General features: G+C 46.1%; 1 protein-coding gene across 1 annotated transcript in view; it reads right to left on the bottom strand.

Moving 5' to 3' along the window:
- Positions 1-27,929, bottom strand: part of LOC122789874 (integrator complex subunit 6-like) — a 753,279-nt gene that overhangs the window by 353,584 nt on the left and 371,766 nt on the right. The window contains exon 4 of the mRNA XM_044057307.1: positions 17,707-17,796. Within this exon, the coding sequence (XP_043913242.1) occupies positions 17,707-17,796 (90 nt within the window). The remainder of the gene's footprint in view (positions 1-17,706; positions 17,797-27,929) is intronic.

The raw sequence follows: 27,929 nt of genomic DNA, 5'->3' as shown, positions 1-27,929 counted from the left end.
TGGTGTGGCTTGGTTGAGTGCTGTGGAAGGGCAGTCCTTTGTTTGATTGACAGGCCTGAGCCCACCATTGGAATTCTTGCTTCAGGCATGGAATTATTGGAATTTGGGTTTCTAGGCTGTGCTTGTGCTGAGACCATAAATTCCTTAGGTACCACTGTAACTTCCTCATATGTAGTCTGGCATGTGGAATCAATATTATGCAGGATGCCATGTAACCCAGGGCTTGCAGGACTTTTCTTGCTGTTAGCTGGTTCTGCTTTGTTAATGCCATGAAGTAGAGAGGGAGTTACTCCTGTTTTTCTACTGTTAGGAATGCCATTTGTTTTGATGTGTCCAGCTCTGCACCCAAGAAGGTTATCCTTTGGGATGGTATCAGCCTTGACTTTTTTATATTGACTGTGTATCCCAGGGCTTGCAGTAGATGAATGACCCTTTTCAAGTCTTTTGTTAATTTGTTTTTGTTGTCCGCTTGTAACAGGCAGTCGTCCAGGTAAGGGTAAATTTGAATTCCCTGAAGCCTGCAATGAGCAATTACTGATGCCAGGCATTTCGTGAATACTCTGGGCGCAGTAGATAAGCCAAAGGGCAATGCTGAGAATTGATAATGCTCTGATCCTGCAAGAAATCTGAGGTATCTTCTGCAATTTGGTCGTATGGGGACGTGCAGGTATGCCTCCTTGAGATCTAGAGTTACCAGCCAAAACTCTTTGCCCAGCATGGGAAGAAGTTGCTGTAGGGTCAGCATTTTGAACTTTGGAACAATGAGGTATGTGTTTGAAGCGGACAGGTCGAGAATAGGTCTCCATTGGTTTTCTTTTCTTGGTACCAGGAAGAGTCTGGAGTAAAATCTTTGCCCTTGTTCCATAGATGGTACCCTTTCTACAGCTCTCATCCTTAGTAAGTGAGTTATTTGTTCTAGAGCTTCTGTCTTCTGATTTGGAGGTAGGTTTGGCATTCCTCTCTTCCTTGATAGAGCATGGAAGTGAAACCTGTAACCTTGGTCTATTGTCTGTAAAATCCATTTGTCTCCTGTGATGTAATGCCAGTTTACTGAAAACAAGGCTAGCTTCCCGCCTAAGGGTGCTTCTAGTTGTTCCCTGGTAGGCGGTGCCAGAGCCAAGTCACTGTGATTGTCCTGTGGAAGTGGTGGTGGCTGGATCTGTGGCTGTACCTCGCTGGTTGTTAGCCTGCCACTGACGCCCCCTGTAGACACCTCTGGATTGACCCCTGCCTCTTAAGCGCCTATTCCTGCCTCTCTGAGCTCTGGAGGTGTCTGGAAAGGACCAATTCTTGGAAGGCCAGTTCCTGCTAAACCTTGGAGGCTGGACCTGCAAGAAATCCTTGACTGTCTGGACAGATTTTGCTTTCTCTTCCACCTTCTTCAGCACCTGCTGTGCAGGGGAGCCAAACAAATTGAGCTTATCCATGGGAGCATCTAGGAGCTTTGATTTAACATGGTCTGGTAAGGACTGCTCTTTTAACCATGCATGTCTTCTGATCACTGTACCAGTCATGGCTGATCTAAAGGAAGCCTCCAGTGCATCATAGCCGCATTTTAAGGAATGATTACTGACCTGCTGAATGTTATGTACCATTTCCTGAACAGATTTTTTTGTCTAATGGTTCATCCGAGGACAGTTTTTTAGTTAACTGGTCTAACATAAATTCCTGATACTGAATCATGTGGAATTGACAGTTCAAGGCCCTAGCTGAAAGAGTAGCAGAAGTGTAAACTTTTTTACCCCATCTCTCTAAGGCCCTAGATTCCCTTTCAGAGGGGAGGGATTTTTTTGGCAGAGGTAGCTGCTACAGCCTTGGATCCCTGGGAGATAGTTTCGGGATCTGCAAAAGGAGCCTTATACAAATGATAATGTGTGTCCGGAACCCTGTAGTACCTATCGGGCTTAGCAGGGGCCGGAGGAAGAGAATCAGGAGCAGTACAAGCATCATTAAATGCATCATCCACAACAGTAAGTACTGGAGGAATGGCTAAAGGCCTATGCTGTGGCAAATGCAAAAGGTTCTAAGCCTTTTCCTAGAGTCTGAAAAATCCTGGCCCTGCCATTGAAATTGTTCCCTCATAGCATGCAAGGTTTCCCCAAAAGAAAATTCCTCAGGCGGAGAGGCAGAAGGAATGGACTCTTCTGCATCAGAGTCCTCATAAGGAGAAAAAGGGCCCTCTGGAGGGTTTGAATTATCTGATTCATCGGAGGAGTCATCTGAAGAAACTGGCTCAGGGGGCTCTACTCTAGGCCTCTTCTCTGGAGGTGGGTGAGAGGCCCTGTCTGGGTGTGGTTGGGATCCCGGATCAAAGAAATGAGATCCTCTGCTAGACTAAGCATTTGTGAACTAGAGCTAGGCCTGTGAGAGGGGGTCTTAGCAGGCACAGTTTTGGTAGATTTTTCTGCTTTAGCCCTGGCAAAGGCCTTAATCGACATGGATGCAGGTGGCCTAGCAGCTCCACGTGCAGAGGTAGAAATATCCAAAGGGATAGTATCAGATAAATCCTGTGAACCTGCAAGAGCGGGTGGGATTTCAGTAGCAGATTCAGCCATGCTGGATGAGGCCTCGGTAGGAGGTAAGCTTTCGGCCGAAGGAAGAACCGTGGACTCTGTTTCAGCCGAAACAGAGACACTCGTGGTTGGCTTAACCGCGGTTTCGGCCGAAACCGCAGACCGCGAGTGTCGGTCCTTTTCCTTGCGCTTTTTAGAAATTTGCGTAGTCTGAGTATCAGACGGCATAATGTAAGCAAAAGCGGAGCCAAAAAACTCCTCAGCAAATTCCGATCGACGTCTAAGCGTCCGCCGGTTGAAAGAAGCACAGGCTAGACAAGCTGCTACGTCGTGGTCTGGGCCTAAACAAGGTAAGCAGTAAGAGTGGAAATCTTTATGAGGTATTTGTTTCCCACAAGTTAAACAGTTATTCACTTTTTCTGACATCGGCTGAGGCAAGAAAGAGTCCCCAACGGGGTACTTAGCTTTTTAGAAGTCTTCGGTAGTAGTAATCTCTGGTTCTGACCGTCCGGCACTTGCGAACAGCTTCTGCTTCGGGCGCCACGCGGCAAGAAAGACTGAGGAAGATGGCGTCGGCTGATACCTTTATACCCGAATAACTGCAGCTATGATGTCGGGTGAAGTGCAACATCAGCCGAGGCCAGACCCAGACTTTGGAATCCGGCCGACCGAAGGGCTGCCTGACGACAGGACAACCCATTTGTAAGGACTGCAGATGCATCCTTGAAGGACATCTGTACTATGCTCATCGTGTTACCCTGCGGCAGTCATCACACTTGGGTTGAATCCCAAAGCTAAGGATGGGAGGAGGTATCAGAGGGTTAGAGGAGGCTAGAAGGCCCTGCAGAACTGCAGTGGTGAAGCCCGCCCTAGTCTTAGAGTAAAGAGTTAAGTGATCGTGTTTGGTAAAGGTGTGTACTGAACTCCAAGTTGCAGCTTCCAAAATCTCCTTGGGTGGACCCCCCCCCCCCCGAGAAAGGCTGTAGAAGTAGCTGTTGCCCTGATAGAGTGGGGCCTAATGGTAGCAGGAACTGGTTTTCCATGATGGGTATAGCAGAAACGTATGCAATGACCTATCCATTTGGAAATGGCTTGCTTTGATATAGCCTTCCCTTGAGAAGCTGTAGCATAGGATACAAAGAGCTGGTCAGATTTTCTGAAAGTCTTAGTTTTGTCCAAGTAGTAACGAAGTTGCCTGTGAATGTCCAAGGAATGCAGGAGTCTCTCACCTTTGTTCTGTGGATTTGGGAAGAAGGTGGGTAAGTGGATGGTTTGATTTAAAGCCACACTGGAAACCACCTTAGGCATAAAGGAAGGATTAGTTCGTAGAAAACTCTGTCTTGATGAAAAATGAGGAAAGGTTCCACTGCCATTAGTGCCTGTAGCTCTGAGACTCTTCTAGCTGAAATTATTGCTAGCAGCTGGGCAGTCTTCCATGACAGGAACTGAAGATCTGCAGAGAAAGCTGGTTCAAAGGGAGGTAGCATTAGTTTTTCCAGAACAAAATTGAGGTCCCATGTTGGTGTAGGAGCTCTCCTGGGTGGTCTAATGTTTTTTGCCCCTCTGAGGAACTGCCTTAGAAGTGGATGCAAAAATAAAGGTGGATCCGTGTTGTAGTGAGCTGAAATAACTGAAGCATGGATTTTAATGGAGGAGAAAAGTCCTTTGTGCAACATCTCAGTTAAATACTGTAGAATGTGAGGCTGAATTGTGTCTTGGCCTTTAGCTTGGTTCCAGGCAGAAAACCTTTTCCATTTGTCCGAATAAGCCTTCCTGGTGCTTGGCCTCCTAACTTCCAGAATAACATCCATAACTGCTTGGGAAAGAGGAGCTGGCTGGATGCTTAGTTGATTTGCCATGCAGCCAGATTTAAGGTTTTGAGCTGGCTGTGAAGAATCTGATTGTTTTGTTGTGTGAGCAAATGGGGAGATTGTGGTAATATCCATGGTGGGCCATGGGCCATATTCTTTAACAGCGGGTACCAGTGCTGGCATGGCCAGTCTGGGACTATGAGAATCAGTCGTGGTCTCTCCTTTTTGACTTTTAGAAGTACCTTTGTGAGGAGAGGCAATGGAGGGAAGGCATAAACTGTCAGGTTCTTCCAGCTGAAACAGAGTGCGTCCACTTTCCAAGTTTGGTGAAGTGTCCTTTTACAAAATTTTGTTATTGATAGTTTTGAGGACTGGCAAACAGGTCTATGTCTGGAAGGCCCCATTTTTGAGTTATCATTGTAAATACTTGTGGATCTAGTTTCCACTCGTGGGGATCCATGATGTTTCTGCTGATGTCGTCTGCCAATGTGTTCTTCTGTCCTGGCAGGAATTGAGCTTGTAACTGAACTTGGTAAGCCAGAGCTGTGTTCCATAAGATCATTGCTTGCCTGCATAGAGGGTAGGAATGAGTACCCCCTTGTTTATGTACCACATTACTGTGGTGTTGTCCGTCTTTATTTTAAGTTGTCCTGGATGTAATAGATCCTTGAAGGCTGTCAGAGCTTTCTGTACAGCTAGCATCTCTTTTTGATTGATGTGCAGATTCCTTTGATCTGCAGTCCATATGCCTTGAACGCACTGTCCTGCCATGTGTGCCCCCCAGGCGTAATTTGATGCATTTGTTGCGATAGTTTGCCTGGCTGGGGGCAAGGTGAAAAGCTGACCCTTGAGGTGACACGCCTGTGACCACCATAGAAATTCCTGTTGTAGGCAGGGAATGAGAGTTATCATTGTGTCCAGGCTGTGGCTGTGTTGAGACCATACGCTTTTTAGGTACCACTGTAATTTCCTCATATGCAGCTTTGCAAATGGTATTAGTAGTATGCAAGATGCCATGAAGCCCAAGGCCTGCAGAATTTTTCTTGCAGTTAATTGGGTCTTTGTTGCCATTGTTTTGAAATATTGAGTCAGTTGTAGTTGTTTGTCTGGTGTAAGATAAGCCTTCTGGGCCATTGTATTCAAGCTGGCACCCAGGAATGTCATTTTGTGAGGGCACTAGTTTTGACTTCTTTTCGTTTACTGTGTACCCCAGGCAATTTAGTAGAGGTTTTACAAAAGCCAGATGATGTAAGAGAATGTCCTTGCTTTCTGCTTGGATGAGGCAGTCGTCCAGGTATGGGTATATTTGAATTCCTCTTTGCAGTATGCAATTACTGGTGTAAGGCATTTTGTGAAGACTCTGGGCGCAGTAGATAAGCCAAAGAGCAGTGCAGAGAATTGGTAATGGGTTGAACCTGCAATGAAACGGAGGTATCGTCTGCGACTTTGTCTGACATGGACATGCAGGTATGCCTCCTTGAGGTCCAACGTTACTACTAGCCATGCTTCCTTGCCCAACATGGGAAAAAGCTGCTGTAGTGTTAGCATCTTGAATTTGGGTACTTGTAAGTGTTTAGAATTGAAAGGTCCAGAATTGGTCTCCAGGCATTGTCCTTTCTGGGCACTAGAAAGAGTCTTGAGTAAAATCATTGGCCTTGCTCTCGAGTAGGTACCAGTGGAATGGCTCTCATGTCCATGAGAGCTGTAATTTGTTTTTGTGCCTCTGCCCATTGATTTTGTGGCAGGTTTGGCATTCCTCTTTTCATTGGCAAGGTGTGGAAATGGAATTTGTATCCTCGTAAAATTATGTCTAGGACCCATTTGTCCTTTGTGACAAATGTGCCAGTTGTCTGAAAAAAGTGTGTTTTTTCTTCCCAAGGGGGCTGCCAAGAGAGTGTTGCTTGGCCGGATGAGGTGCAAGTCATTGAGTTTGCCTTCTGGTTGATTGGGACCGGTCTTCTCCTCCCTTCTGTGTTGTAGTGCCCCATTGGCGAGGTTTGTACTGGGCTTGCGGTTGTCCTCTGCCTCTTGGACGTCTGTATTTACCCCTCTGTGGTCTGTCAGTAGCTGGAAAGGACCAATTTTTTTGTTGGCCAGTTTCTGCTGAAGCAAGGGGGTTGTACCTGTAGGAAATCTTTGACTGTCTGCATAGATTTTGCCTTATCCTCCATTTTCTTTAAGACTTCTTCTGCTTTAGCTCCAAAAGGAACATCCTGCTGTAAGAGAGCATCTAGAAGTTTTGCTTTAACATGATCAGGCAGAGTTTGTTCCTTTAACCAAACATGCCTACGTATAACAGACCCAGTGACAGCTGCTCTGCAGGAGGCCTCCAAAGAATCAAACCCACATTGTAAGGTATGTTTGCCGACCTGTTCAGTGGCATGCAACAGATCCTGCATTTCTTTCAATTCAGATTGTTGAGGGAGAGTGGTCATTCTTTGCTTTAACTGAGAGATTAGAAATTGCTGATACTTAAGCATGTGAAATTGGCAATTTAGTGCCCTCATAGCTAGTGTGGCTGAGGTGTAAACCTTTTTCCCCCACCTGTCTAGTGCTCTGGAATCCCTCTCAGAAGGTACAGGATTTTTAGCCATAGAAGTCTTAGCCCCCTTGGGACCCTGGGAGATGGTCTCTGGGTCAGCAACAGGGCTTTTGTAAAGAAATTTGTGGGAACCAGGCACCCTATAGTATCTGTCAGGCTTAGCCGGAGCAGGAGGTAGAGAGTCTGGGTTCAAACTGGATTCTAAGTAAACATCATCCACAATGTCCAAAACTGGTGGGATGGCAAGTGGTCTGTGTTGGGGGAGTAAAAGAAACTCTGAGCCTTTTCTTAGAGTCAGAGTAGTCCTGACCTTCCCAGTGAAAATGTTCCCTCATAGTGTGTAAAGTTTCCCCAAAGGAGTAGTCTTCAGGAGGAGAAGCTGAGGGAATGGAATCCTCAGCATCAGAATCTTCATAAGGGGAGAAGGAGTAATCTTGGTCCTCAGAGGAGTCTGAAGAAATGGACACTTGTTCAGAGGATGCATAGTCTTCCTCTTCTCTAGGCCTTTTGTCAGGAGGGGGCTGGGAACCCCCTGATTAAAGAGATGAAATCTTCATCCATTTTGAGCATCTGTTTCTTAGGCATGGGGCCTTGAACAGGGGACTGAAGTGCAGTCCTTTTTGATTTAATAGGAGTCTTGTTCTTAGAAAACGTTTTAATGGTGAGCGGTCTGAAAACGCCTTCAGAAACAGATGGCGTTTCTGCAGCACCAACGTCTTTTGCAGCAATGTCGTCGGTAGGGCCAGAACTAAATGGCTGCGTCGGCCTGGTACATTCCGCCAAAATTTCCAAAGTGGTCTCGTGTTCCAGATCTGCGGTAGTCAGGGGCTGCGTCGGAGCCTCACTGAGGACCGGAAAACCGGAGACCGGACCAGCCGAGGCCTTGGAATCTGGCTTAGACCTGGGCTGTCCTTATCCTTGCGTGTTTTGTGCACGCTGGTAGTCGGTTGCTCCGACGGCATGGTGTAGTTAAATTTCCTACCGAAGTAGTGTCGTGCGAAATCAAAGCATCTTTTAATAGTACGCTTATTAAACCTAGCAGAAAAACGACAACTAGTGACGTCGTGGTCTGGGCCTAGGCAAGGTATGCAATAAGAATGAAAATCCTGATGAGGTATTTGCTTCCCACAAGAAATACAATTGTTAACTTTCTGACTTCGGCCTGAGGCAAGAAAAGTTTCCCCAACGGGGTACTTAGCTTTATAGAAGACTTCGGTCTGAAATTCGAATTCGAAAATCTCAGGAGTCGGCCGACCGGCACTTGTGAACTGCTTCTGCTTCGGGCACCGCATGGCAAGAAAGACAGAAGAAAATGGCGTTGGTTGCATTATATATACCCCTGGTACACTGACGTCAGGGAAGAGGCGACAGCAACCGACGCCGGACCAAGACTTTGGAATTCCGGCCGACTGCGGGACCGCCTGACGACAGGATAACCCCAAGTGTGATGACTGCAGCAGGGTAACACGATGAACATCTCTCGGAGCCTTTTCTTTGAGTCGGAGTAGTCCTGACCTTCCCAGTGGAAATGTTCCCATATGGTATGTAAGGTTTCCCCAAAGGAATAATCTTCAGGGGGAAAAGCTGAGGGAATGGAGTCTTCAGCATCAGAATCTTCATAAGGGGGAAAGGAGTAATCCTGTTCCTCAGAGGAGCCTGAGTAAACAGACACTTGATCAGAGGAGGAATAATCCTCCTCTTGTCTAGGCCTTTGTCGGGGTCGGGAACCCCTGATCAAAGAAATTAAATCTTCAGCCATTTTAAGCATCTGTTTCTTAGGCATAGGGCCTTGACCTGGAGACTGAAGTGTAGTCTTTTTTGGTTTTAGAGGAGTCTTAAGCTTAGCATAAGATTTTATGGTGAGAGTAGCTGGTCTGAAGACACCTTCAGAAACCGAAGGTGTTTCTACAGCACTGGCTTCTCCTACTGCAATGTCGTCGGTAGGGCCTAAAGAAAATGGCTGCATCGGCCTAGAACTCTCTGCTGGAGAATCCAAAGCGGTCTGGGGATCCAATTCAGAGGTAGCCAGGGGCTGCGTAGGCGCCTCACTGAAAACCGGAGAGCCGGCGACCGGCCCAGCCGAGGGCTCGGAGTCTGGCTTGGATCTAGGCTGCCTTTCTTTATCTTTGCGTTTTTTATGCACATCGGTAGTCGGTTGCTCCGACGGCATAGTGTAATTAAATTTCCTACCGAAGTAGTGTCGTGCAAAATCAAAGCGTCGTTTTATAGTTTGCTTATTGAACCTAGCACAAAACCGACAACCAGTGACGTCGTGGTCTGGGCCTACGCAAGGTATACAAAAAGAATGAAAGTCCTTATGAGGTGTTTGCTTCCCACAAGAAATGCAATTGTTAACTTTTTCTGACATCAGACTGAGGCAAGAAAAGGTTCCCCAATGGGGTACTTAACTTTGAAGACTTCGGACTGAAACTCGATTCGAAAATCTCAGGTGTCGGACGACCGGCACTTGTGAACTGCTTCGGGCACCGCGCGGCAAGAAAGACTGAAGAAAATGGCGTCAGATGCCTCTCGTATACCCCTGGCACACTGACGTCAGGGAAGAAGCAACAGCAACAGACGCCGAACCAAGACTTTGGAATTCGGGCCGACTGCGGGACCGCCTGACTGCAGGATAACCCAAGTGTGATGACTGCAGCAGGGTAACACGATGAACATCTACAATTTCCAGACAGGAGGGATAGCCAGAGGCCTGTGCTGAGGCAAGTTTAAAAATTTCCTGAGTCTCTTTTTGGAATGTGGGTAGTCCTGGCACTCCCAGCAGAAATGCTCTCTGAGGGTATACAGAGTTTCACCGAAAGAAAAATCCTCTGGTGAGAAAGCAGAGGGAACGGAATCCTCCGCATCAGAATCCTCATAGCTAGATAAGGGTATGTCCTGGTAATCTGAAGGGACAGAGTCCTCGGACTCATGATTTGATGAATCAGAGGGAATAAGAAGTTATGTACCTACCATAACGTTCCATGTTAGTTGTCTTCTCTTTCTTGCTTGATGGGATCGGAGCCGATCCCCCGGCTCCGACCCGGCACTTGCTTTAGCTCGAGAACTCCTTTTACCAGCTCGAGGCAGCCCCATATCCCATGATGCAAGGCAGGAAGTACCCAGATCTCGTTTGTTGACAAAAGGGCAATAACACCAAGCATAAACAATACTTCCCAAAGGAAGAAGAAACTTACAAATGGAAAAAGGACCAGGTCTGAATGGTCTTTAGCATTATAGTTTCTTATACAAGGTCTGTCCAGGCCAGGGGGAAGGAGGAGGCTGCAGAAAAAGAGAGAAGACAACTAACATGGAACGTTATGGTAGGGACATAACTTCTTAATGTTAAGTTGTCAATCTCGCCTTCATTCTTCCCTAGCACCTCTATCCTGGGTGGCTCAATCGAACAAACTCTTGAGGACTGTAGAGCCAAAACTGGATCTGTCCCTGGAGCCCAAGTCCAATTTGTAATGGGAAACAAAAGTGTGAGGAGGCCCAAGTGGCGCTGCACAAATAGTGTCTAAAGGCAGTCTAGCTTGAAAAGCTGTAGAAGTAGCTAAACTCCTAGTTGAATGTGCTTTAGGTTTTGAGCACAGCTGTTTTCCCCTGATCGTATAAATTTCAGTGATGACCAGCCATCTGGACAAAGTCACTTTAGAAACAGGAAGGCCTTTTTATTATCCGCATAGGAAACAAAAAGTTGATCAGATTTTCTAAATTTTTTGTTCTGTCCAAATAATATCTAAGCTGACGGTGGACGCCAAGATAATGTAGCTTTTGTTCAGCTCTATCTGAATAGTTAGGAAAAATACAGGAGATCAATAGATTGATTCAGATTGTTTTTCGACCTTAGGTAAAAAGGATGGATTAGTTCTCAAAGATACTCTGTCTTTGTGAAAATCAAATAGGGGGTGAACGAAAGAGAGCATGAAGTTCAGACACCCTCCTGGCAGATGTAATAGCCACTAGGAATAAAGTTTTCCAAGAAAGATATTTCAGGGAACAAGAAACAGCTGGCTCGAAGGGGAAGAATCAAGGATGTCAGCACTAAATTTAAATCCCACTGAGGAGGAGGATTCCTGATTGGAGGCTTTAGTAGGAAAATTCCTTTCAAAAAGGCCCTGCAGAGCCTATGGGACATAATATTATGATCTGCTATCCCGACATGAAAATTAGAAATAGCAGCCAACTGAACTCTGACTGTGGAAGAAGAGGAGCCTGCATGAAAATCTCTGCTAAGAAGTCCAGAACTGCCTGAACAGGGGCAGTAAAGGATCAATATTTTGGGCCTTAGCCCAATAAGAGAAACGTTTCCATTTGCTTGTGTAAATCCTCCTGGTAGAGGATTTTAGTGAAGTTACATGATATCTCTAACTGGGTTAGAGATGAAAGGAAGCCTGGCTAAGGAAGGAAGTGGAGCAACCATGCTGTGAGGTTGAGAGAAGGGATTGACCGGTGCAGCTGACCGATTGGTGAATCAGTAGATCTGGCACTGGGTCCAGATGCCACCGCTGCACCAAAAGGTGATGATGGAGGAACGGGAACCAAACTTGTCGAGGCCAGTAAGGCAATGAGAATCAATTTGGCTCTCAAAACGGTAGCTTTCTGGATCACCTGAGGGATCAGAGGAAATGGAGGGAAGGCATAAAGAAGTCCCTGGGGCCAATCCTGGGTCAGAGCGTCTCTGGGGGGATGGCCTGATAGAGGGAAGAGGCTGAAGAAGTCTGGACATTTGCTGTTTTGGGAGTAGCAAAAGATCGCAACATGGACGACCCCATTCCAGAAAAATCTCTTCCGCTATGGATTGCTTGAGAGACCACTCGTGAGGCATGAGAATAGCTCTGCTCAATCTGTCCGCTATAATGTTGGTTTTCCCAGGGATATGCGTTGCTACCAGAAACCGATGAGGGGAGATCGCCCATTGCCATAGTCTGAGCTTTCGACACACAGGGTAGGACTTGGTTCCGCCCTGTTTGTTGATATACCAAACTACAGACATGTTGTCTGTGTGGACTGCAATTGTCCCTACGGGAAGAAAGTCGTTGAGGGCTTGCAACGTTAAAAGCACTGCTCTCATCTCCAGGACATTTATGTGCAGATGGTACTCGAACGGTTGCCACGTCCCATGAACCATCCTGCCCTGATAATGACCCCACCCGATCAGGGAGGCATCCGTGGTGACAGTGGCTATCGGGGACGGAGGTACAAAGCACCTGCCTTGGTGAACCTGAGACGATGTGATCCACCAAGCAAGATGTTCTTTGCATGTTTGTGTCACCAGAATCTGGTGACGCATTGGGAGTTGCTGGTATGACCACTGTGTGAATAGCATCCACTGAAGGAGGCGCATGTAGAAGCGAGCCAGGGAAGAAGAGTGATGGCCGCAGCCATAAGACCTAATACCTTTAGAACCATTCTGGCCTGTACCTTCTTGCTGGCCAGAATGATCCTGACATGAGTCTGAATGTCTGAAACTCTTTGTTCTGTAAGGGTAGCTGACATCCTAACAGTGTTTAAGTTTGCCTATGAAGGTAATAGACTGGCAGGGCGATAAGGATGACTTTTCAGTTGACTGAGATGCCCAAATGAGAACAAAGGTCTATTGTGTAATCCCTGGCTTGTATAAGCTGGTGCCTGGTGGTGGCTGACAGGAGCCAGTCGTCGAGATCGGAAACACCTGGAATCCTTGACGCCTCAGGTGAGCCGTGACCACTGCCATGCATTTGGTGAACACTCTGGGGGCTGTAGTGAGACCAAAGGGCAGGGCTCTGAACTGGAAATGACTGGACCCCAGCCGAAAGCGGAGAAATCTCCTGGAGCGCCTGTGAATTTTGATGTGATAGTACGCATCCTGAAGATCTATTGAGCACATCCAGTTGTCCTTCTGTAAGAAGGGCAGAATTGACTGAAGAGTGACCATTCGAATCTTGTCTTCCTGACAGACTTGTTGAGTCTGCTGAGATCCAATATTGGTCTCCAGTCTCCCGTCTTTTGGGGACCAAAAGAACCTTGAGTAGATTCCGGCTCTGAATGGTCTATTGTGACTGGCTGAATGGCTCTTTTGCAGTAGTTTTGATCTCTAACTCTGCAATGTCCCTTAGACCGGTGGTACATCTGGAAGGGAACTTGAGGGGAAGGACTTACCTCGAAAGGAATTATGTAACCCTTGGATATGATCGACTGTACCCATCTGTCTTGAGTGAGGGAATGCCAGGCTTCTGGGTACAGTGATAATCTTCCCCGACTGCCTCCAAGGAGGGACAGCCGGGCAACACCTCAGGGATGCTGAAAGGGCTTCTCAGGAAGAGACTCACTGTTGCCCTGATTCTTGGACCCCTCTGCCTCTAGAGCGGCGTCTGTTGTTGTTACCCCCTCTGCCTCTAGGGGTAAACTGACCACGTGAATCCGGCGTGACTCCTTGTGATTTACGGAACCATATCTCCCCACCCTTCTGTCCTTTGGGATAAGGCCTAGAAGGGGTGGAAAAACGGACTCCAACAGCAGAAAGAGTCTTGCCGTCCTGCTCACACCTGGTCAAGGTTTCCTTCACCTGAGGGCCAAACAAAGCTGACCCATCAAAGGGAGAATTTGTGAAGGACGCCTTAAAGGGATCCAAAAATCACATAGCCGCATCCAGGCTTGGCGCCTAAGAGCCACACCTGTGCCTGCGGCTCTACTCGCTCCATCAGCAGCATAAGATATTAGCCGATGGAGGAGTTAGCAATGGAATTGAGGGTTCCTAGCTGAAGCAATCTTTTCTTGGGCCCCTGCAGCTGTAGGATCCTGAACTACTTCTCCCAGCTCCTTCAGGATATCTCTCTGGAGTCTGGTGAAGTGACAAAGATAATTCAGCGAACGATAGCAAAGGTCGCTGAGGAAAACATCCGCACTATCCATGGTCCTAGAGTCCTTATTAGGAGGATGGACGGGCACGAAGGATCTGCAAGTTCCTTTTTGGTGGCCGCCACCACCATGGCATCAGCGGGACACCCTTGGTAAGGAATTGTTTGTCACTAGGGCAGTTATAAATTTAGAAGGCCTCCTAGGGACTGGCTCTACAGAGTCAGGAGCTGTCCACGCCTTTGTGCAATAACCTGCATAAGGGGTCGAAGGCGGAGACACCCAGGAGGTGGAGGGCCGAGATCCAAACGCCTCTAGGTATACTGACTCATCCTCAGAGGGATTGTTGGTGGGCCAGTTTCCCTCTGTTTCAGAAGTTCTAGGATGTCTGAGAAGGAGACATCCTCAGAGGGGATCTAGGGATCCCTCTGACTCATCAAAGTCAGTATCCAGTGACAGACTCAGGAGAGTCTACATGCTTCCTTACAAGTCCTCTTCCTAGGAGGATCTCCCGAAACATCAGGAGAATCCTCGGAAGAGGGGAAATTCCCAATGGGGAAACCTGAGGCGGAGGATCTCTGGGTCCTGTAGCAAGAGAAGTGGCAGAGATGTCAACAGGTACAATAGAGGGAGGAGCTACGGGAAGAGACTGCTGACTGATACCAGTGGCCAGTACACTCTTCATCACCTCGAATGCTCCCTCCCAGGCAGGTCCAAGAGGCCCCCTCGAGCTAGGAACTCCAGGGGCCAGAAGTCTCCGAGGCAGATGTCGGAGCCGAGCTCACCAAGGCCGAGGCTCCAAGGGGAAGAGCGGGTTCGACAAGGGTCCGATGCCACTCACCTCGGAGGAGACCATGGAAGCCCGACCACCGAATCCTCTAAGGAAGAGGAGATAAGAGTAGGGGCTGAAGGAACAGAAGGGGGTATCCGTCCTCCAGCCGTAGCAGTAACCATGCCCGAAGACTCCAACTCCAAGCTCTGGGGTAGAGTTGAAGGAGGAACTGTAACGGGGTGTGGACCAACAGTCGTCTGCTGAGACGGACTGTGTAGCATTTGGGCCAGTACCTGTGACTTGAGCAATCTACTGACCACTCTCTCTAGGTCATGGTCTGACAACCTGGATGACCTTGAAGATCGGCTCCGATGGCTCCGTTCCGATAGAAGAGGCGAAAGTATCGGCCCCAAGGAAGGAGCCCCCGCCCTCTTCCGGGAAGGGGCCACCGGAGCCGATATTACTGATCCTGTCGGCACCGATTTCTCGGAGCCGGCAGAACGCCTCGATGTATCGGCTCCAGCCGGAGCCGACATAGCTAACCAGTAACGCTGGCCGAGCCGACCGGCCACCGATGCCTGTGCCACATGGGTGTCGGAGCCGATGGGTGTCGGAGCCGGTCGGAACCGACACCACAGTGGTCAGCAGATTCGCACCGATAGCCATCGGGCGAAAGCTTAGTGGATCCAGAATCGGCTCCAGCCGTCGGAGCCGAGGCCACAGGCTTAGAACAGAAGCCTGGGTCTTGGCAGATTTAGTTGATTTTGTGGGGCCGACTTAGCCGGAGAGCCCTCCGGCTTAAGAAGACCCCTGAGAATCAACTTATTCCTTTCTCCTGCAGGACTCTCTGGCTGAAGGAGTGACAAATAGCACAGGAGTCCTGCAGGTGAAGAGGGCCTAAACAGTAGTGACCGTCTGTCAGAGACATCTTCTGACAGCACGAGTCACACTTCTTAAAACCTGAAACCCTCTCTTTAGACATGGTGCCTAACAAAACACACACACACCAGTCCAATTAAATTAAACTAATACCAAAAAGGTATTTAGTAAAAAATACCAACACATACACCCTAACAGGGGGGGGATGGGACAGGGAAATTAACTGACTAAAAAAATTAAAAGAGACAGGGATTTCTGTCAGAAAAAGTTAAATTTAAAGTTAAACTATCAAAACAAAAAGTTTTTAACTAAAAAGGGGCTTAAAAGTCACAAATGTGAATTACTTACCAGGAGCTGGTAAAGAGAAGACCTCCCAAGCCGGCAGCGAACGAGATCTGGGTACTTCCTGCCTTGCATCATGGGATATGGGGCTGCCTCGAGCTGGTAAAAGGAGTTCTCGAGCTAAAGCAAGTGCCCATCAAGCAAGAATGAAGGCGAGATTGACAACTTAACATAATCAATTATTTGCCTTTTAGAGGGGAAGGCTGGCTTCCCCTAATTAATGCAATAAGGTCTTCAGCCATTCTAAGCATTTGTTTCTGTGGCAAGGGAGCCTAAGAATGCACTTTGGTCGTCAGTTTGCTAGATGCAGTGCAAACTCTGGGCCTGAGAAATTCGGTAGTTTTAGTCTGAAACGAAGTAGTCTGTTTAATACGAACATCGGAAGGTCTGAATACACCCTCAGAAGCCAGTGCCTGCACAGCAGCTCTGGACCCATCCAAGGTAGAGACATCCGCAGGTGCCATAGTCGAAGAAGCATCCTGCGGCATACCGGACTCCGAGTGGGTCTCAGTAGAGGCCTGCGAATCTGTAGAAGCAGGTATCAGGGGCTGCGAAATCACCTGAGTACCGGCGAACTGGCGACTAGCTTAACGGAAGCGTCCTCGGCAGTTTTGGACCTATGCGGTCTGCCTGTCTTTATCCTTAAGTTTTTTGGGAAGATCGGTAGTCGGATGGCTTATCGAAACCATTTCGGACTATGGAGAACGAGCGCGAAAGAATTTAGTGACAAGGATAGCCCGACGATGAACAGTTCAGGCATTGAACAGGGCACAAAACTGACAGCGAGGAACCTCGTGGTCTGGGCCTAAACAGGTGACCCAGTAAGAACGAAAATCTGTTAGGTATGTGCTTTCCACAGGCAAGACAATTATTAACTTTTTCTAACATCGGTTGGAGCAAGAAAAAAGAATCCCCAACGGGGTACTTAGCTTTAGAAGACTTCAGGTCTGAAACTCGAATAACGAAAATTTCAGGTAGCGGCCGACTGGCACTCGCGAACTGCTTCTGCTTCGGGCTCCGCTCGGCAAGAAAAGCTGAAAATGGCGTTGGCAGCAAGTTTTATACCCCTGACGACCTGACGTCATGGAAGAGATGACAGCATCCGACACAGAAATCCCAAAACTATAGTATTCGGGCCAACTGAGGGCTACCTGCGGGCAGATAACCCAAGTGTGATGACTGCAACAGTGAAACACGAAGAACATCAGTTCTTGAACTGAAGTTTTGCAGATATTCTGAGATGTTGCCTTCCACAGACACACCATGCATAAACAATGGAGTTCTGGGGAGAAGTTTTATGACAATCTTTGGGACTTTTCCAAAATCTGGAGATTTTGTCCCTTTCACTAGTTACAGTTAAAATCACTGCCCAACACAATCCAATTCACAAGACCAACTAACATTTACAATTATTTTGACAATAATGTACCATTATTGAAACGTTCACTTCAACAATTTTTGTTTAATAACGTTGATGGAATAAAGGAAGGAAAGAAATATCCTGAGATAGGACAGAAAGTAAAGGGGTCAAGACAGCTTAGACAGGAACACAGGAGTAAACAGAGATGAAACTAAACATCACAGAAACTACAAAAAACTTTCAGACTACTGACAATGAAAATTGTGATAAAAGAGGTGACCACTTTAAGAAAAGCTCAATTTCAGGTTTGAATATACATGGTGCTCATGCTGAAGGAGATCAGTCTGAAGTTCAAAAGGCAGTGAAATATGGAAAGTCAAGACTGCCAGTACAGTATGAGAATAAGGGAAGGAGATTGAGCTTACAGGAGACTGAAAAGATGCAAAGAAAGAACCTGCAGCAACACATCCAACAATTTGTACATAGACTGGATCAAACATAGTAGGACCACAGAGGCAGAGGAGAAACGATCTAAAAGAGGATCCTAGTGTCACAAAGGGATTCAAACCAAAAGTCAACACATGCATTTTATTCTGAAATTCTTAAATTTATATAAACGCTACTACAAAAAAAAAGTGATGCAGACTTACTTCCTCATGTACACCAGCATTATTGGTCAATTTGTTTCCATCTGTGATGGTGATTAGGACTGATGGTTCCAAAAAGAATGGATTCCTCCCCTGGAGAAAAAGTATACAGACCACATTTACTGCTTACACCACCGAACAAGACATTAAAATACAAGCATGACATGCAAAGCCCGTAATGACCACTCATTTTATCATCTTCAGTGTTAGACAGCCAGAGGCTATCCAACAAGCCATGGTGTAAAACAAAACACTTTTGGGCACTAAGCTATCACGCGCGTGCACACACACGCAAATTCAATTCAAGCATAACCAACATACCTAACAGCAAGTCTTCAGGATGTGTGGTGAAAATGAAGGACAACATAAAAATTCACACAAACAGGTTTAAACCTGTTGCATCAAGAGCTCCATCAAATAGCTGCATCCATCAATGCAATACCATGTGTCAGCGTACTTGCACTCCCACTACTTTTACTGAATTCACTTGTCAGTTTGTTACCTACAAGGATGAGGGGGGAACAGCCATTTATGCCTACGGCACTGCTTTCAAATCAACAACTTCAGCATGCTGCACAATTACTATTCCCATTTTTAAAGCATTTCTATCTATGTCATTGTGCAATACTGCTGCACCTAGAATCCAGGTCTGTGCTTGAAACCTGGCAGTTAGCATCACAGAAAGACACATCAAGCACTCTGGGTGATCCCTAAGGAAATTCTTTGCTGGCTAATCAGCGACCATCTAACATGATGATGGTGCCAAAAATGAGAGAGTGACAAAGCACTGCCAAAATCCCTCAAGCATGAAGCACATGTTAAATTAGGAAGCATAAAACACTGGTAAAAATTACTTTAGACTTAAAATGCATAAAGTGTCTACCCATAAGGCTGTAACCCCCAAACAGCAGTCTCTCTATCCTCATGGGCCACACAAATTAGGATGACCACCACCTTATCAGGGTAATATGCCTAATCTGTAATGTTAGACTACTACAAGGAGTAAATTTGTTGAAAACGCTCAAAGCATTAGACAATTGGAAACGAACATATGAAGTTTTTTCTCAGCTGGTTTTGTCTTTGTATTGGGACAGTAGCTAAAGATACATAAATGGCATGTGATTCAGTAATAAGCTGTAATACGATGGTTACAGTGGTCACTGCCAGAGGAAATTACCTTTTCCCCAACTGTGCAACAACACTGGAATATATGACAGCATTTACTGAGGGAGAGGGGCTGGAGGCACAGCATCCTTTACAGGTGTAAGGGGCTCTCCCCTCAATGTTTGACTTTGTTGTGATCTGTTTTCAATGATATTAATAAAACTATGCACAACACTGTTTCTAGTACTTGTAGAATAATATAGTAGAACTTCCCATGGTGGTGAAGGTAAATGTCAGTTCTGTGAAGTAATGAACCTTTTGCAAAAGCAAGCCCATTAAGTACAGTTTTGTACCTACCATAAATGTAGATGTTAGAGTGTATACACTGCTGCAGTCATTACACTTGGGTTATCCTGCCATCAGGCAGTCCCCTCAGTCGGCCTGAGTTCCAAAGTCTTGGTCTGGCGTCGGTTGCTGTCGCTTCTTCCCTGACGTCAGTGCGATAGGGGTATAAGATGCAGCCGACGCCATTTTCTTCAGGTTTTCTTGCCCCAGATGTCAGGTGCCCCAAAAAAGGTAGGCAATGCAAATTGCTAATAAAACATACATATGAAAAGCAATCAAAAACTTTCAGTTACCAGCAAATACTCCCCCCATAGGTAGTAAAGGGTAGAAGACTTGGGTACGTACCAGCAAGTAAGAGGGAAAGGAGGGAGGGTAACCTGGACTGCAGCAGTGTATACACTCGAACATCTACATTTATGGTAGGTACAAAACTGTACTATGTTCATCGTGTTACACTGCTGCAGTCATTACACTTTGGTAGAATCCCAAAGCTGAGGTAGGGTAGCTGGTTCTATAAGGCATTAGGGGTGGCTATAAGGCCCTGCAGCACTGCAGTGGCAAAGCCAGCTCTGGATTTAGAGTAAAGAGGCAGATGGTAATGCTTGGTAAAGGTATGTACAAAACTCCAAGTTGCTGCTTCCAAAATGTCCTTTGTAGGTACTCCTCTGAGGTAGGCAGTTGAAGTGGCTGTTGCCCTGGTGGAATGAGACCTAATGCTGTTATGTACAGTTTTCCCATGGTGTGTATAGCAGAAACATATACAGTGGCCTACCCATTTTGAAATGGTCCGTTTTGAAATGGCTTTTCCCTGTGCTCCTGCAGCATATGCTACAAAATTGCTCAGTTTTCCTGAAAGCTTTGGTTTTGTCCAAGTAGAAGTGTAACTGCCTGTGTATGTCCAAAGAATGCAGACATCTCTCCCCTTTATTCTGTGGGTTTGGATAAAAAGTTGACAAGTGAATAGTATGGTTTAGAGCCACACCTGATATCACCTTTGGCATAAAAGTAGGGTTTGTTCGTGAAGACACCCTGTCTTGGTGGAAAATGATGAAAGGTTCCACTGCCATTATGCCTGTAATTCTGAAACTCTTCAGGCCGAGGTTATTGCCAGGAGCAGAGCAGTTTTCCAAGAGACATATTTTAAATCTGCTGAGTTAGCTGGCTCAAAAGGAGGTAAAGTTAATTTTTCCAACAAGAAGTTGAGGTCCCAAGTTGGAGTTGGTGCTCTACGGGGCGGTCTTATGTTTTTAGCCCCTCTGAGATACTGTTTTAGCAAAGGATTAGAAAAAATAGGTGGGTCCGTGTTGTAATGAGGAGAAATGGCAGAGGCGTGGATCTTGATGGATGAAAAGGAGAGGCCTTTGTCCAGCATCTCAGTTAAATATCGTCAGTCTGGGGCAATCAGGATCATCTTTGGCTTTTCTTGCCTGGCTTTTACGAGTACCTTTGGAAGGAGAGGTAGTGGTGGGAAAGCATATACTTATACATTTTCCAACTGAATGAGAGAGCATTTACTTTCCATGCTTGTGGGTGGTTAAGTCCTTGTGCAGAATTTCTGTAGCTGGCAGTTCTTTGGGGATGCAAACAGATGTCCGGGCTCCACCATTTTTGCGTTATCATTCTGAATATTTGTGGATGTAATTTCCACTCGTGCGGATCCATGATGTTTCTGCTTAAGTCGTCTGCCAGTGTGTTTTTCTCTCCTGGCAAGAATTGTGCTTGCAGATTAACTTGATAGGTTAGATCTGTGTTCCACAAGGTCATGGTTTGTCTGCAGATGGGATAAGAATGAGTGGCCCCCTTGCTTGTTTATGTGCCACATAACTGTGTTGTCTGTCTTTAGTAGTAGTTGTCCTGGATGCAGAAGGTCCTTGAAAGCTATAAGGGCATTTTGTACAGCTAGCATCTCTTTTTGATTGATGTGAAGATGCCTTTGTTCTGCAGGCCACTTGCCCTGAATACATTTTCCTGCCATGTGTGCTCCCCAGCCGTAATCTGATGCATCTGTTGTCAGTGTTTGCCTGGCTGTGGGTTGAGTGAAAGGCTGTCCCTTGTTGAGGTGACATGCTTGAGCCCACCATCGAAACTCCTGTTGAAGGCAGGGAATTAGTGGCATTACTGTTTCCAAACTTTGACAGTGTTGAGACCAGACACTGTTTAGGTACCATTGTAGTTTCCTCATATGCAGTCTGGCATATGGAATTAGTAGTATGCAAGATGCCATGCAACCCAAGGCCTGCAGAATTTTTCTTGCAGGGAGTTGTGTCTGTGTTGCCGTCAATTGAAAATATTGAGTCAGTTGTCCTTGCTTGTCTGGCATGAGATAAGCCATCTGGGCTGTTGTATTCAAGCTGGCATCCAGGAATATTATCTCTTGTGAGGGCACTAGTTTTGACTTTTTTTCGTTTACTGTGTACCCTAGGCAACTTAACTTTTTTACAAATGCCAGATGCTTTAGAAGAATGTCCTTGCTCTCTGTTTGAATCAGGCAGTCGTCCAGGTACGGATAAATTTGAATTCCTTTCTGTCTGCAAAATGCAATTACTTGTGCCAGGCACTTTGTGAAGACCCTGGGCGCAGTAGATAAGCCAAGGGGCAGTGCAGAGAATTGGTAGTGCATTGAAATCGCTATGAATCTGAGGTATCTTCTGCAGTATTTTGTCTGATAGGGACATGCAGGTATGCCTCCTTGAGGTCCAAAGTTACGAGCCAAGCTTTCTTGCCGAGCATGAGAAGAAGCTGCTGCAGTGTCAACATTTTGAATTTTGGAACATCCAGGTAAGTGTTTAGAGAAGAAAGATCCAGAATGGGCCTCCAGGCTTTGTCCTTTCTGGGAACCAGAAAGAGTCTAGAGTAAAATCCTTGTCCTTGCTCCTGTGTTGGTACCTTTTGAATAGCGCTCATGTCCATGAGTGCTGTAATTTGTCTTAGAGCCTCTGCCCATTGATTTGGTGGCAGATTTGGCATTCCTTTTAGCCTTGGCAGAGTGTGAAAGTGGCACTTGTAACCTTGAGATACAATGTTGAGAACCGATTTGTCTTTGGTGATCATATGCCAATTGTGACAGAAAAGTGCCAGTTTTCCTCCCAAGGGGGCTGCCAAGAGTGAACTGTTTGGCAGCTGTAGTGGGAAGTCATTAGGGCTGTTTTTTGTAAGGTTGAGGTCCGTCTTCCCCCTTCTTTCTGGGTTGATGCACCCCACTGTCGAGGCCTGTAAGGACCTTGTGGTTGACCTCTATCCTCTTGGACGTCTGTATCTGCCCCTTTGAGGTCTGTCTAACTGGAAAGGACCAATTCTTTGTTGGCCAATTTCTGCTAAATCGAGGAGGCTGAACCTGTAAGAAATCCTTTACCGTTTGCATAGAATTTGCCTTATCCCCCATTTTCTTTAATGCCTCTTCTGCCTTAACTCCAAATAAAACATACTGTTGCAAAGGTGCATCCAATAATTTTTCTTTAACATGATCTGGTAACGTCTGTTCTTTTAACCAAATATGTCTTCTAATGACAGATCCTGTTACTGCTGCTCTACAGGAGGCCTCTAAAGTCAAAACCACATTGCAAAGTATGTTTTCCCACTTGTTCAGCTGCATGCAATAAATCCTGCATTTCTTTATAATTAGGAGGATCTGAGTTTGGAAGCATTTTCTGTTTCAACTGAGACATCAAATATTGCTGATATTTTAGCATGTGAAACTGGCAATTTAAGGCCCTCATGGCTAAAGTTGCAGATGTGTATACTTTCTTCCCCCATCTGTCTAATGCTCTGGAATCTCTGTCAGAGGGGACTGGAATCTTTGCTGAGGAGGCCTTTACCCCTTTGGGGCCCTGAGAAATAGTTTCAGGGTCAGCAGCAGGGCTTTTATAAAGAAATTTGTGAGAGTCAGGAACTCTGTAGTATCTATCAGGCTTAACTGGAGCAGGAGGTAAAGAATCAGGATTTAAACTGGATTCAGTATACACATCATCCACAATATCTAACACTGGCGGAATAGCAAGGGGTCTGTGTTGAAGTAATAAAAGGAAATCTCTGAGCCTTTTCTTGGATTCAGAATAATCCTGGCCCTCCCAATGGAAATGCTCCCTCATGGTATGCAAGGTTTCCCCAAAGGAGTAGTCCTCTGGCGGAGAGGCTGAAGGAATTGATTTCTCAGCATCAGAATCCTCATAAGGGGGAAGAGAGTATCCTAGGTCTGAAGATGAATCTGAAGAGATGGATACCTGGTCAGATGAGTCCGTCTGCATCCTGTCTAGGCCTTTTATCAGGAGGGGGATGGGACCCCCTGATCAGAGTGATTAAGTCTTCGGCCATTTTGAGCATTTGTTTCTTAGGCATGGAGGCCTGTCCTGGTGAATGCTGAATTTGTTTCTTTGTTTTTAAAGGAGTTTTAGACTTAGTAGAAGATTTAATGGTTAACTGAGTAGGTCTGAAAACACCCTCTGAAGCTACGGGTTGTTCAGCTACTCCGGATCCCTCTGAAAGGTTAGTCTTGGTAGGCTGTAAATCTGGTGCGTCTGAAGGCCCAGCCATCTCCACGTGGGAGTCAGAGGTGGCCTGAGGTTCTAATGAAGCGGTAGTCAGGGGCTGCGAAGGCACCTCGCTGAAAACAGGAGAACCGGCGAATGGCCTAGAAGAGGCTTCATCGTCAGTTTTGGGCCTCGGATGCCTGTCTTTGCGCTTTTTGTGTATTCCGGTCGTTGGTAGTTCCGATGGCATGGTATAATTGAATTTTCTGCCAAAATAATGTTGGGCAAAATTAAACCGACGTTTAATAGTGCGCTTGTTAAACCTAGCACAAAACCGACAACCTGTGACGTCATGGTCTGGGCCTAGGCATGGGACACAATAGGAATAGAAATCCTTATGAGGTATTTGCTTCCCACAAGAAATACAGTTATTAACTTTTACCAACATCGGTCTGAAGCAAAAAAAAAAGTTTCCCCAATGGGATACTTAGCTTTGTAGAAGACTTTGGTTCTGGATTCGGAATGAAAATCTCAGGAGACGGCCGACTGGCACTTGAACTGCTTTTGCTTTGGGCACCGCGCAGCAAGAAAGACTGAAGAAAATGGCGTCGGCTGCATCTTATATACCCCTGTCGCACTGACTTCATAGCAACCGACGCCGGACCAAGACTTTGGAACTCAGGCCGACTGGGGAACCGCCTGACGGCAGGATAACCAAAGTATAATGACTGCAGCAGTGTAACACTATCAACATCCCTGTCTGGATGAAAAATGATAAATGGTTCCACAGCCATGAATGCTTGTAACTCCGAGCCTCATCTTGCAGAGGTTATTGCTAGGAGCAGAGCTGTTTTCCAGGATAAGAATTTCATATCAGCTGTTGAGGCTGGCTCAAAAGGAGGCAGTGTGAGTTTTTCCAAGACATAATTGAGGTGCCATGTCGGAATTGGTGCTCTCCTTGGAGGCCTGATGTTTTTGGCCCCTTTGAGGTACTGCCTTATTAAAGGATGAGAAAAGATAGGTGGTTCCGTATTGCAATGGACTGAAATGGCAGAGGCATGAATATTAATTGATGAAAAGGAAATGCCTTTGTCCAGCATCTCAGTTAGGTACTGTAAAATCTGAGGAAAATGTGGTACATACGTGTCAATGCCTTGTTCCTGGTTCCAAGCACAGAATCTCTTCCATTTTTCTGCATAAGATTTTCTGGTACTGGGCATTCTGGCCTCCAAGATAACATCCATAACAGCTTTTGAAAGAGGAGTGTTCTGAATGGCTACATTATCCGCCATGCTGCCAGATTTAAGGTTCTGAGCTGGCTGTGCAGGATCTGATTGTTTTGTTGGGTCAGAAAGTGAGAAGTTTGAGGCAATATACATGCTGGACCTTGAGACAAGCTCTTTAGGATTTGGTTTCAGTGCTGGCGTGGCCAGTCTGGTGCAATCAGTATCATTTTTGGCTCCTCTTGTCTGACCTTTAGGAGTACCTTGGGAAGGAGAGGCAGTGGAGGAAAGGCATATACTGTTAAGTTTTTTCCAGCTTAAGGATAGGGCGTCCACTCTCCATGTGATAAATCCTTGTGCAAAATCTCTAATTGGCAGTTGTGAGGGGAGACAAATAGATCTATGTCTGGGCATCCCCATTTCCTTATCATGCTGAAGACTTGTGGATCCAGTTTCCACTTGTGGGGATCCATGAGGTTTCTGCTTAGTTCGTCTGCCAGAGTATTTGTTTTTCCTGGCAGGAATTGTGCTTGCAGGTGAACCTGACAAGTCAATGAGGAATTGTGCTTGCAGGTGAACTTGACAAGTCACTGCTGTGTCCCACAAGGTCATTGCTTGTCTGCAGAAGGGGTAGGAATGTGTGCCTCCCTGCTTATGTACCGCATGACCGCAGTATTGTCCGTCTTTATCAGTAGCTGTCCTGGATGAAGTAGATCCTTGAAAGCTGTCAGGGCATTCTGAACAGCTAGCATCTCTTTTTGATTGATATGAAGATGCATCTGGCTTGCAGGCCATGTGCCCTGAATACATTTTCCTGCCATATGGGCCACCCAGGTATAATCTGATGCATCTGTTGTCAGTGTATCTGGCTGTGGGTAAAGTGAATGGTAGACCCTTGCTGTGGTGACAGGCCTGTGCCCACCATTGAAACTCCTGTTGCAGGCAAGGAATGAGGGTAATTACCGTCTCCAGGCTGTGGCAATGCTGAGTCCAAACACTTTTTAGATACCATTGTAGTTTCCTCATATGCAGTCTGGCATATGGAATTTGTAGAATGCAGGATGCCATGAAGCCCAAGGCCTGCAGGATTTTCCTTGCAGATAACTGGGTTTTTGTAGCCAATTTTTTGAAGTCAGTTGCCTTTGTCTGGCTTGAGATAAGCCATCTGGGCAGTTGTATTTAAGCTTGCACCCAGGAATATTATCTCTTGAGAGGGTACTAGTTTTGATTTATTTTTGTTTACTGTGTACCCTAGGCAAATTAGTAATCTTTTTACAAATGCCAGATGCTTTAGAAGAATGTCTTTGTTCTCTGCTTGAATAAGGCAGTCGGTCCAAGTAGGGGTATATTTGAATTCCTCTGTCTGCAAAACGCAATTACTGGTGCCAGGCATTTTGTGAAGACCCTGGGCACAGTAGATAAGCCAAAGGGCAGTGCAGAAAATTGGTAGTGCATTGAGCCAGCTATGAATCTGAGGTATCTTCTGCAAGACTGTCTGATTGGGACATGCAGGTATGCCTATTTTAGGTCCAAAGTTACGAGCCAAGCCTTTTTGCCCAGCATGGGCAGTAGCTGCTGTAGAGTCAACATCTTGAATTTTGGAACTTCCAGAAACGTGTTTAGTATAGATAGGTCCAGTATTGGTCTCCAGGTTTTGTCCTTTCTGGGCACTAAGAGTCCTGAGTAAAATCCTTGCCCCTGCTCTTGTAGTACTTGTTGAATGGCCCTCATGTCCATGAGGGCTGTAATTTGCTTTTGTGCCTCTGCCCATTGATTGTGTGGCAGGTCTGGCATACCTTTTGCCCTTGGTAGGTTGTGAAAGTGGAACCTGTAGCGCTGGGACACTATGTTCAAGACCAATTTGTCTTGGGTAATCATCTGCCAATTTGGTGAAAAAAGTGCTAGTTTTCCCCCCCAAGGGGGCTGCCAAAAGCAAAGTGCTTGGATCTGGCAGAGGAAAGTCATTGGGACCGTTTCCTGTAAGATTGTGATTCGTCTTCTCCGCTTTTGGAGGTAGATGCACCCCATTGTTTAGACCTGTACGAGCCTTGGGGCTGAGAAGGCCAGTGACTGCAAAATCTGGGTGGCTGTACCTGTAAGAAATCCTTAACTGTCTGCATGGATTTCGCTTTATCCTCCATTTTCTTCAACACCTCTTCTGCTTTAGCACCAAACAAAGTAACATGCTGTAATGGAGCATCTAATAATTTTGCTTTAACATGATCAGGCAGATTCTGTTCCTTTAACCAAGCATGCCTTCTAATAACAGAACCTGTAACAGAGGCCCTGCAGGAGGCCTCCAGTGAATCATAACCACATTGCAAAGTATGCTTACCCACTTGTTCAGCAGCATGCAATAAATCCTGCATTTCCTTGTTCTCTGAACCTTCAGAATTTGTCAACATTTTCTGTTTAAGCAGTGACATTAAGTACTGCTGATATTTAAGCATATGAAACTGACAATTTAAAGTCCTTACAGCCAAGGTAGCAGAAGTGTAAACTTTTTCCCCCATCTGTCCAGTGCCCTAGAATCCATATCAGAGGGGACAGGATTTTTTGCAGTGGAAGCTTTGACCCCTTTGGGACCCAGAGAAATAGTTTCTGGGTCAGCAGCGGGGTTTTTATATAGGAATTTATGAGAGTCTGGGAACATGTAGTATCTGTCTGGCTTAGCAGGTGCAGGGGTAAAGAGTCAGGGGACAGGATGGACTCTGAAAATACATCTACAATGTCTAGAACAGGTGGAATAGCAAGGGGTCTGTGCTGAGGTAGTAACAGAGAGTCTGAGCCTTTTCTTAGATTCTGAGTAATCTTGGCTCTCCCAGTGGAAATGCTCCCTCAAGGTATGCAGGGTTTCCCCAAAAGAATAATCCTCAGGAGGAGAGGCTAAAGGGATGGATTCTTCAGCATCAGAATCTTCATAGGGAGAAAAATAATATCCCTGTTCATAAGAGGAATCAGAGGAAATTGAAACCTGATCAGAAGAATCATATTCTGCCTCTTGCCTAAGCATCTTTATCAGGAGGGGGATGGGAACCCCTGATCAAAGTAATTAGGTCTTTGGCCATTTTAAGCATCTGTTTTTTAG

The sequence above is a fragment of the Protopterus annectens genome, chromosome 15.part0 (genome assembly GCF_019279795.1).
Source record: "Protopterus annectens isolate FY-2018-M chromosome 15.part0, PAN1.0, whole genome shotgun sequence".
NCBI lineage: Eukaryota > Metazoa > Chordata > Ceratodontiformes > Protopteridae > Protopterus > Protopterus annectens.
The sequence above is the reverse complement of the archived record's forward strand: the minus strand, read 5'-3'. Positions and strand labels throughout refer to the sequence as shown.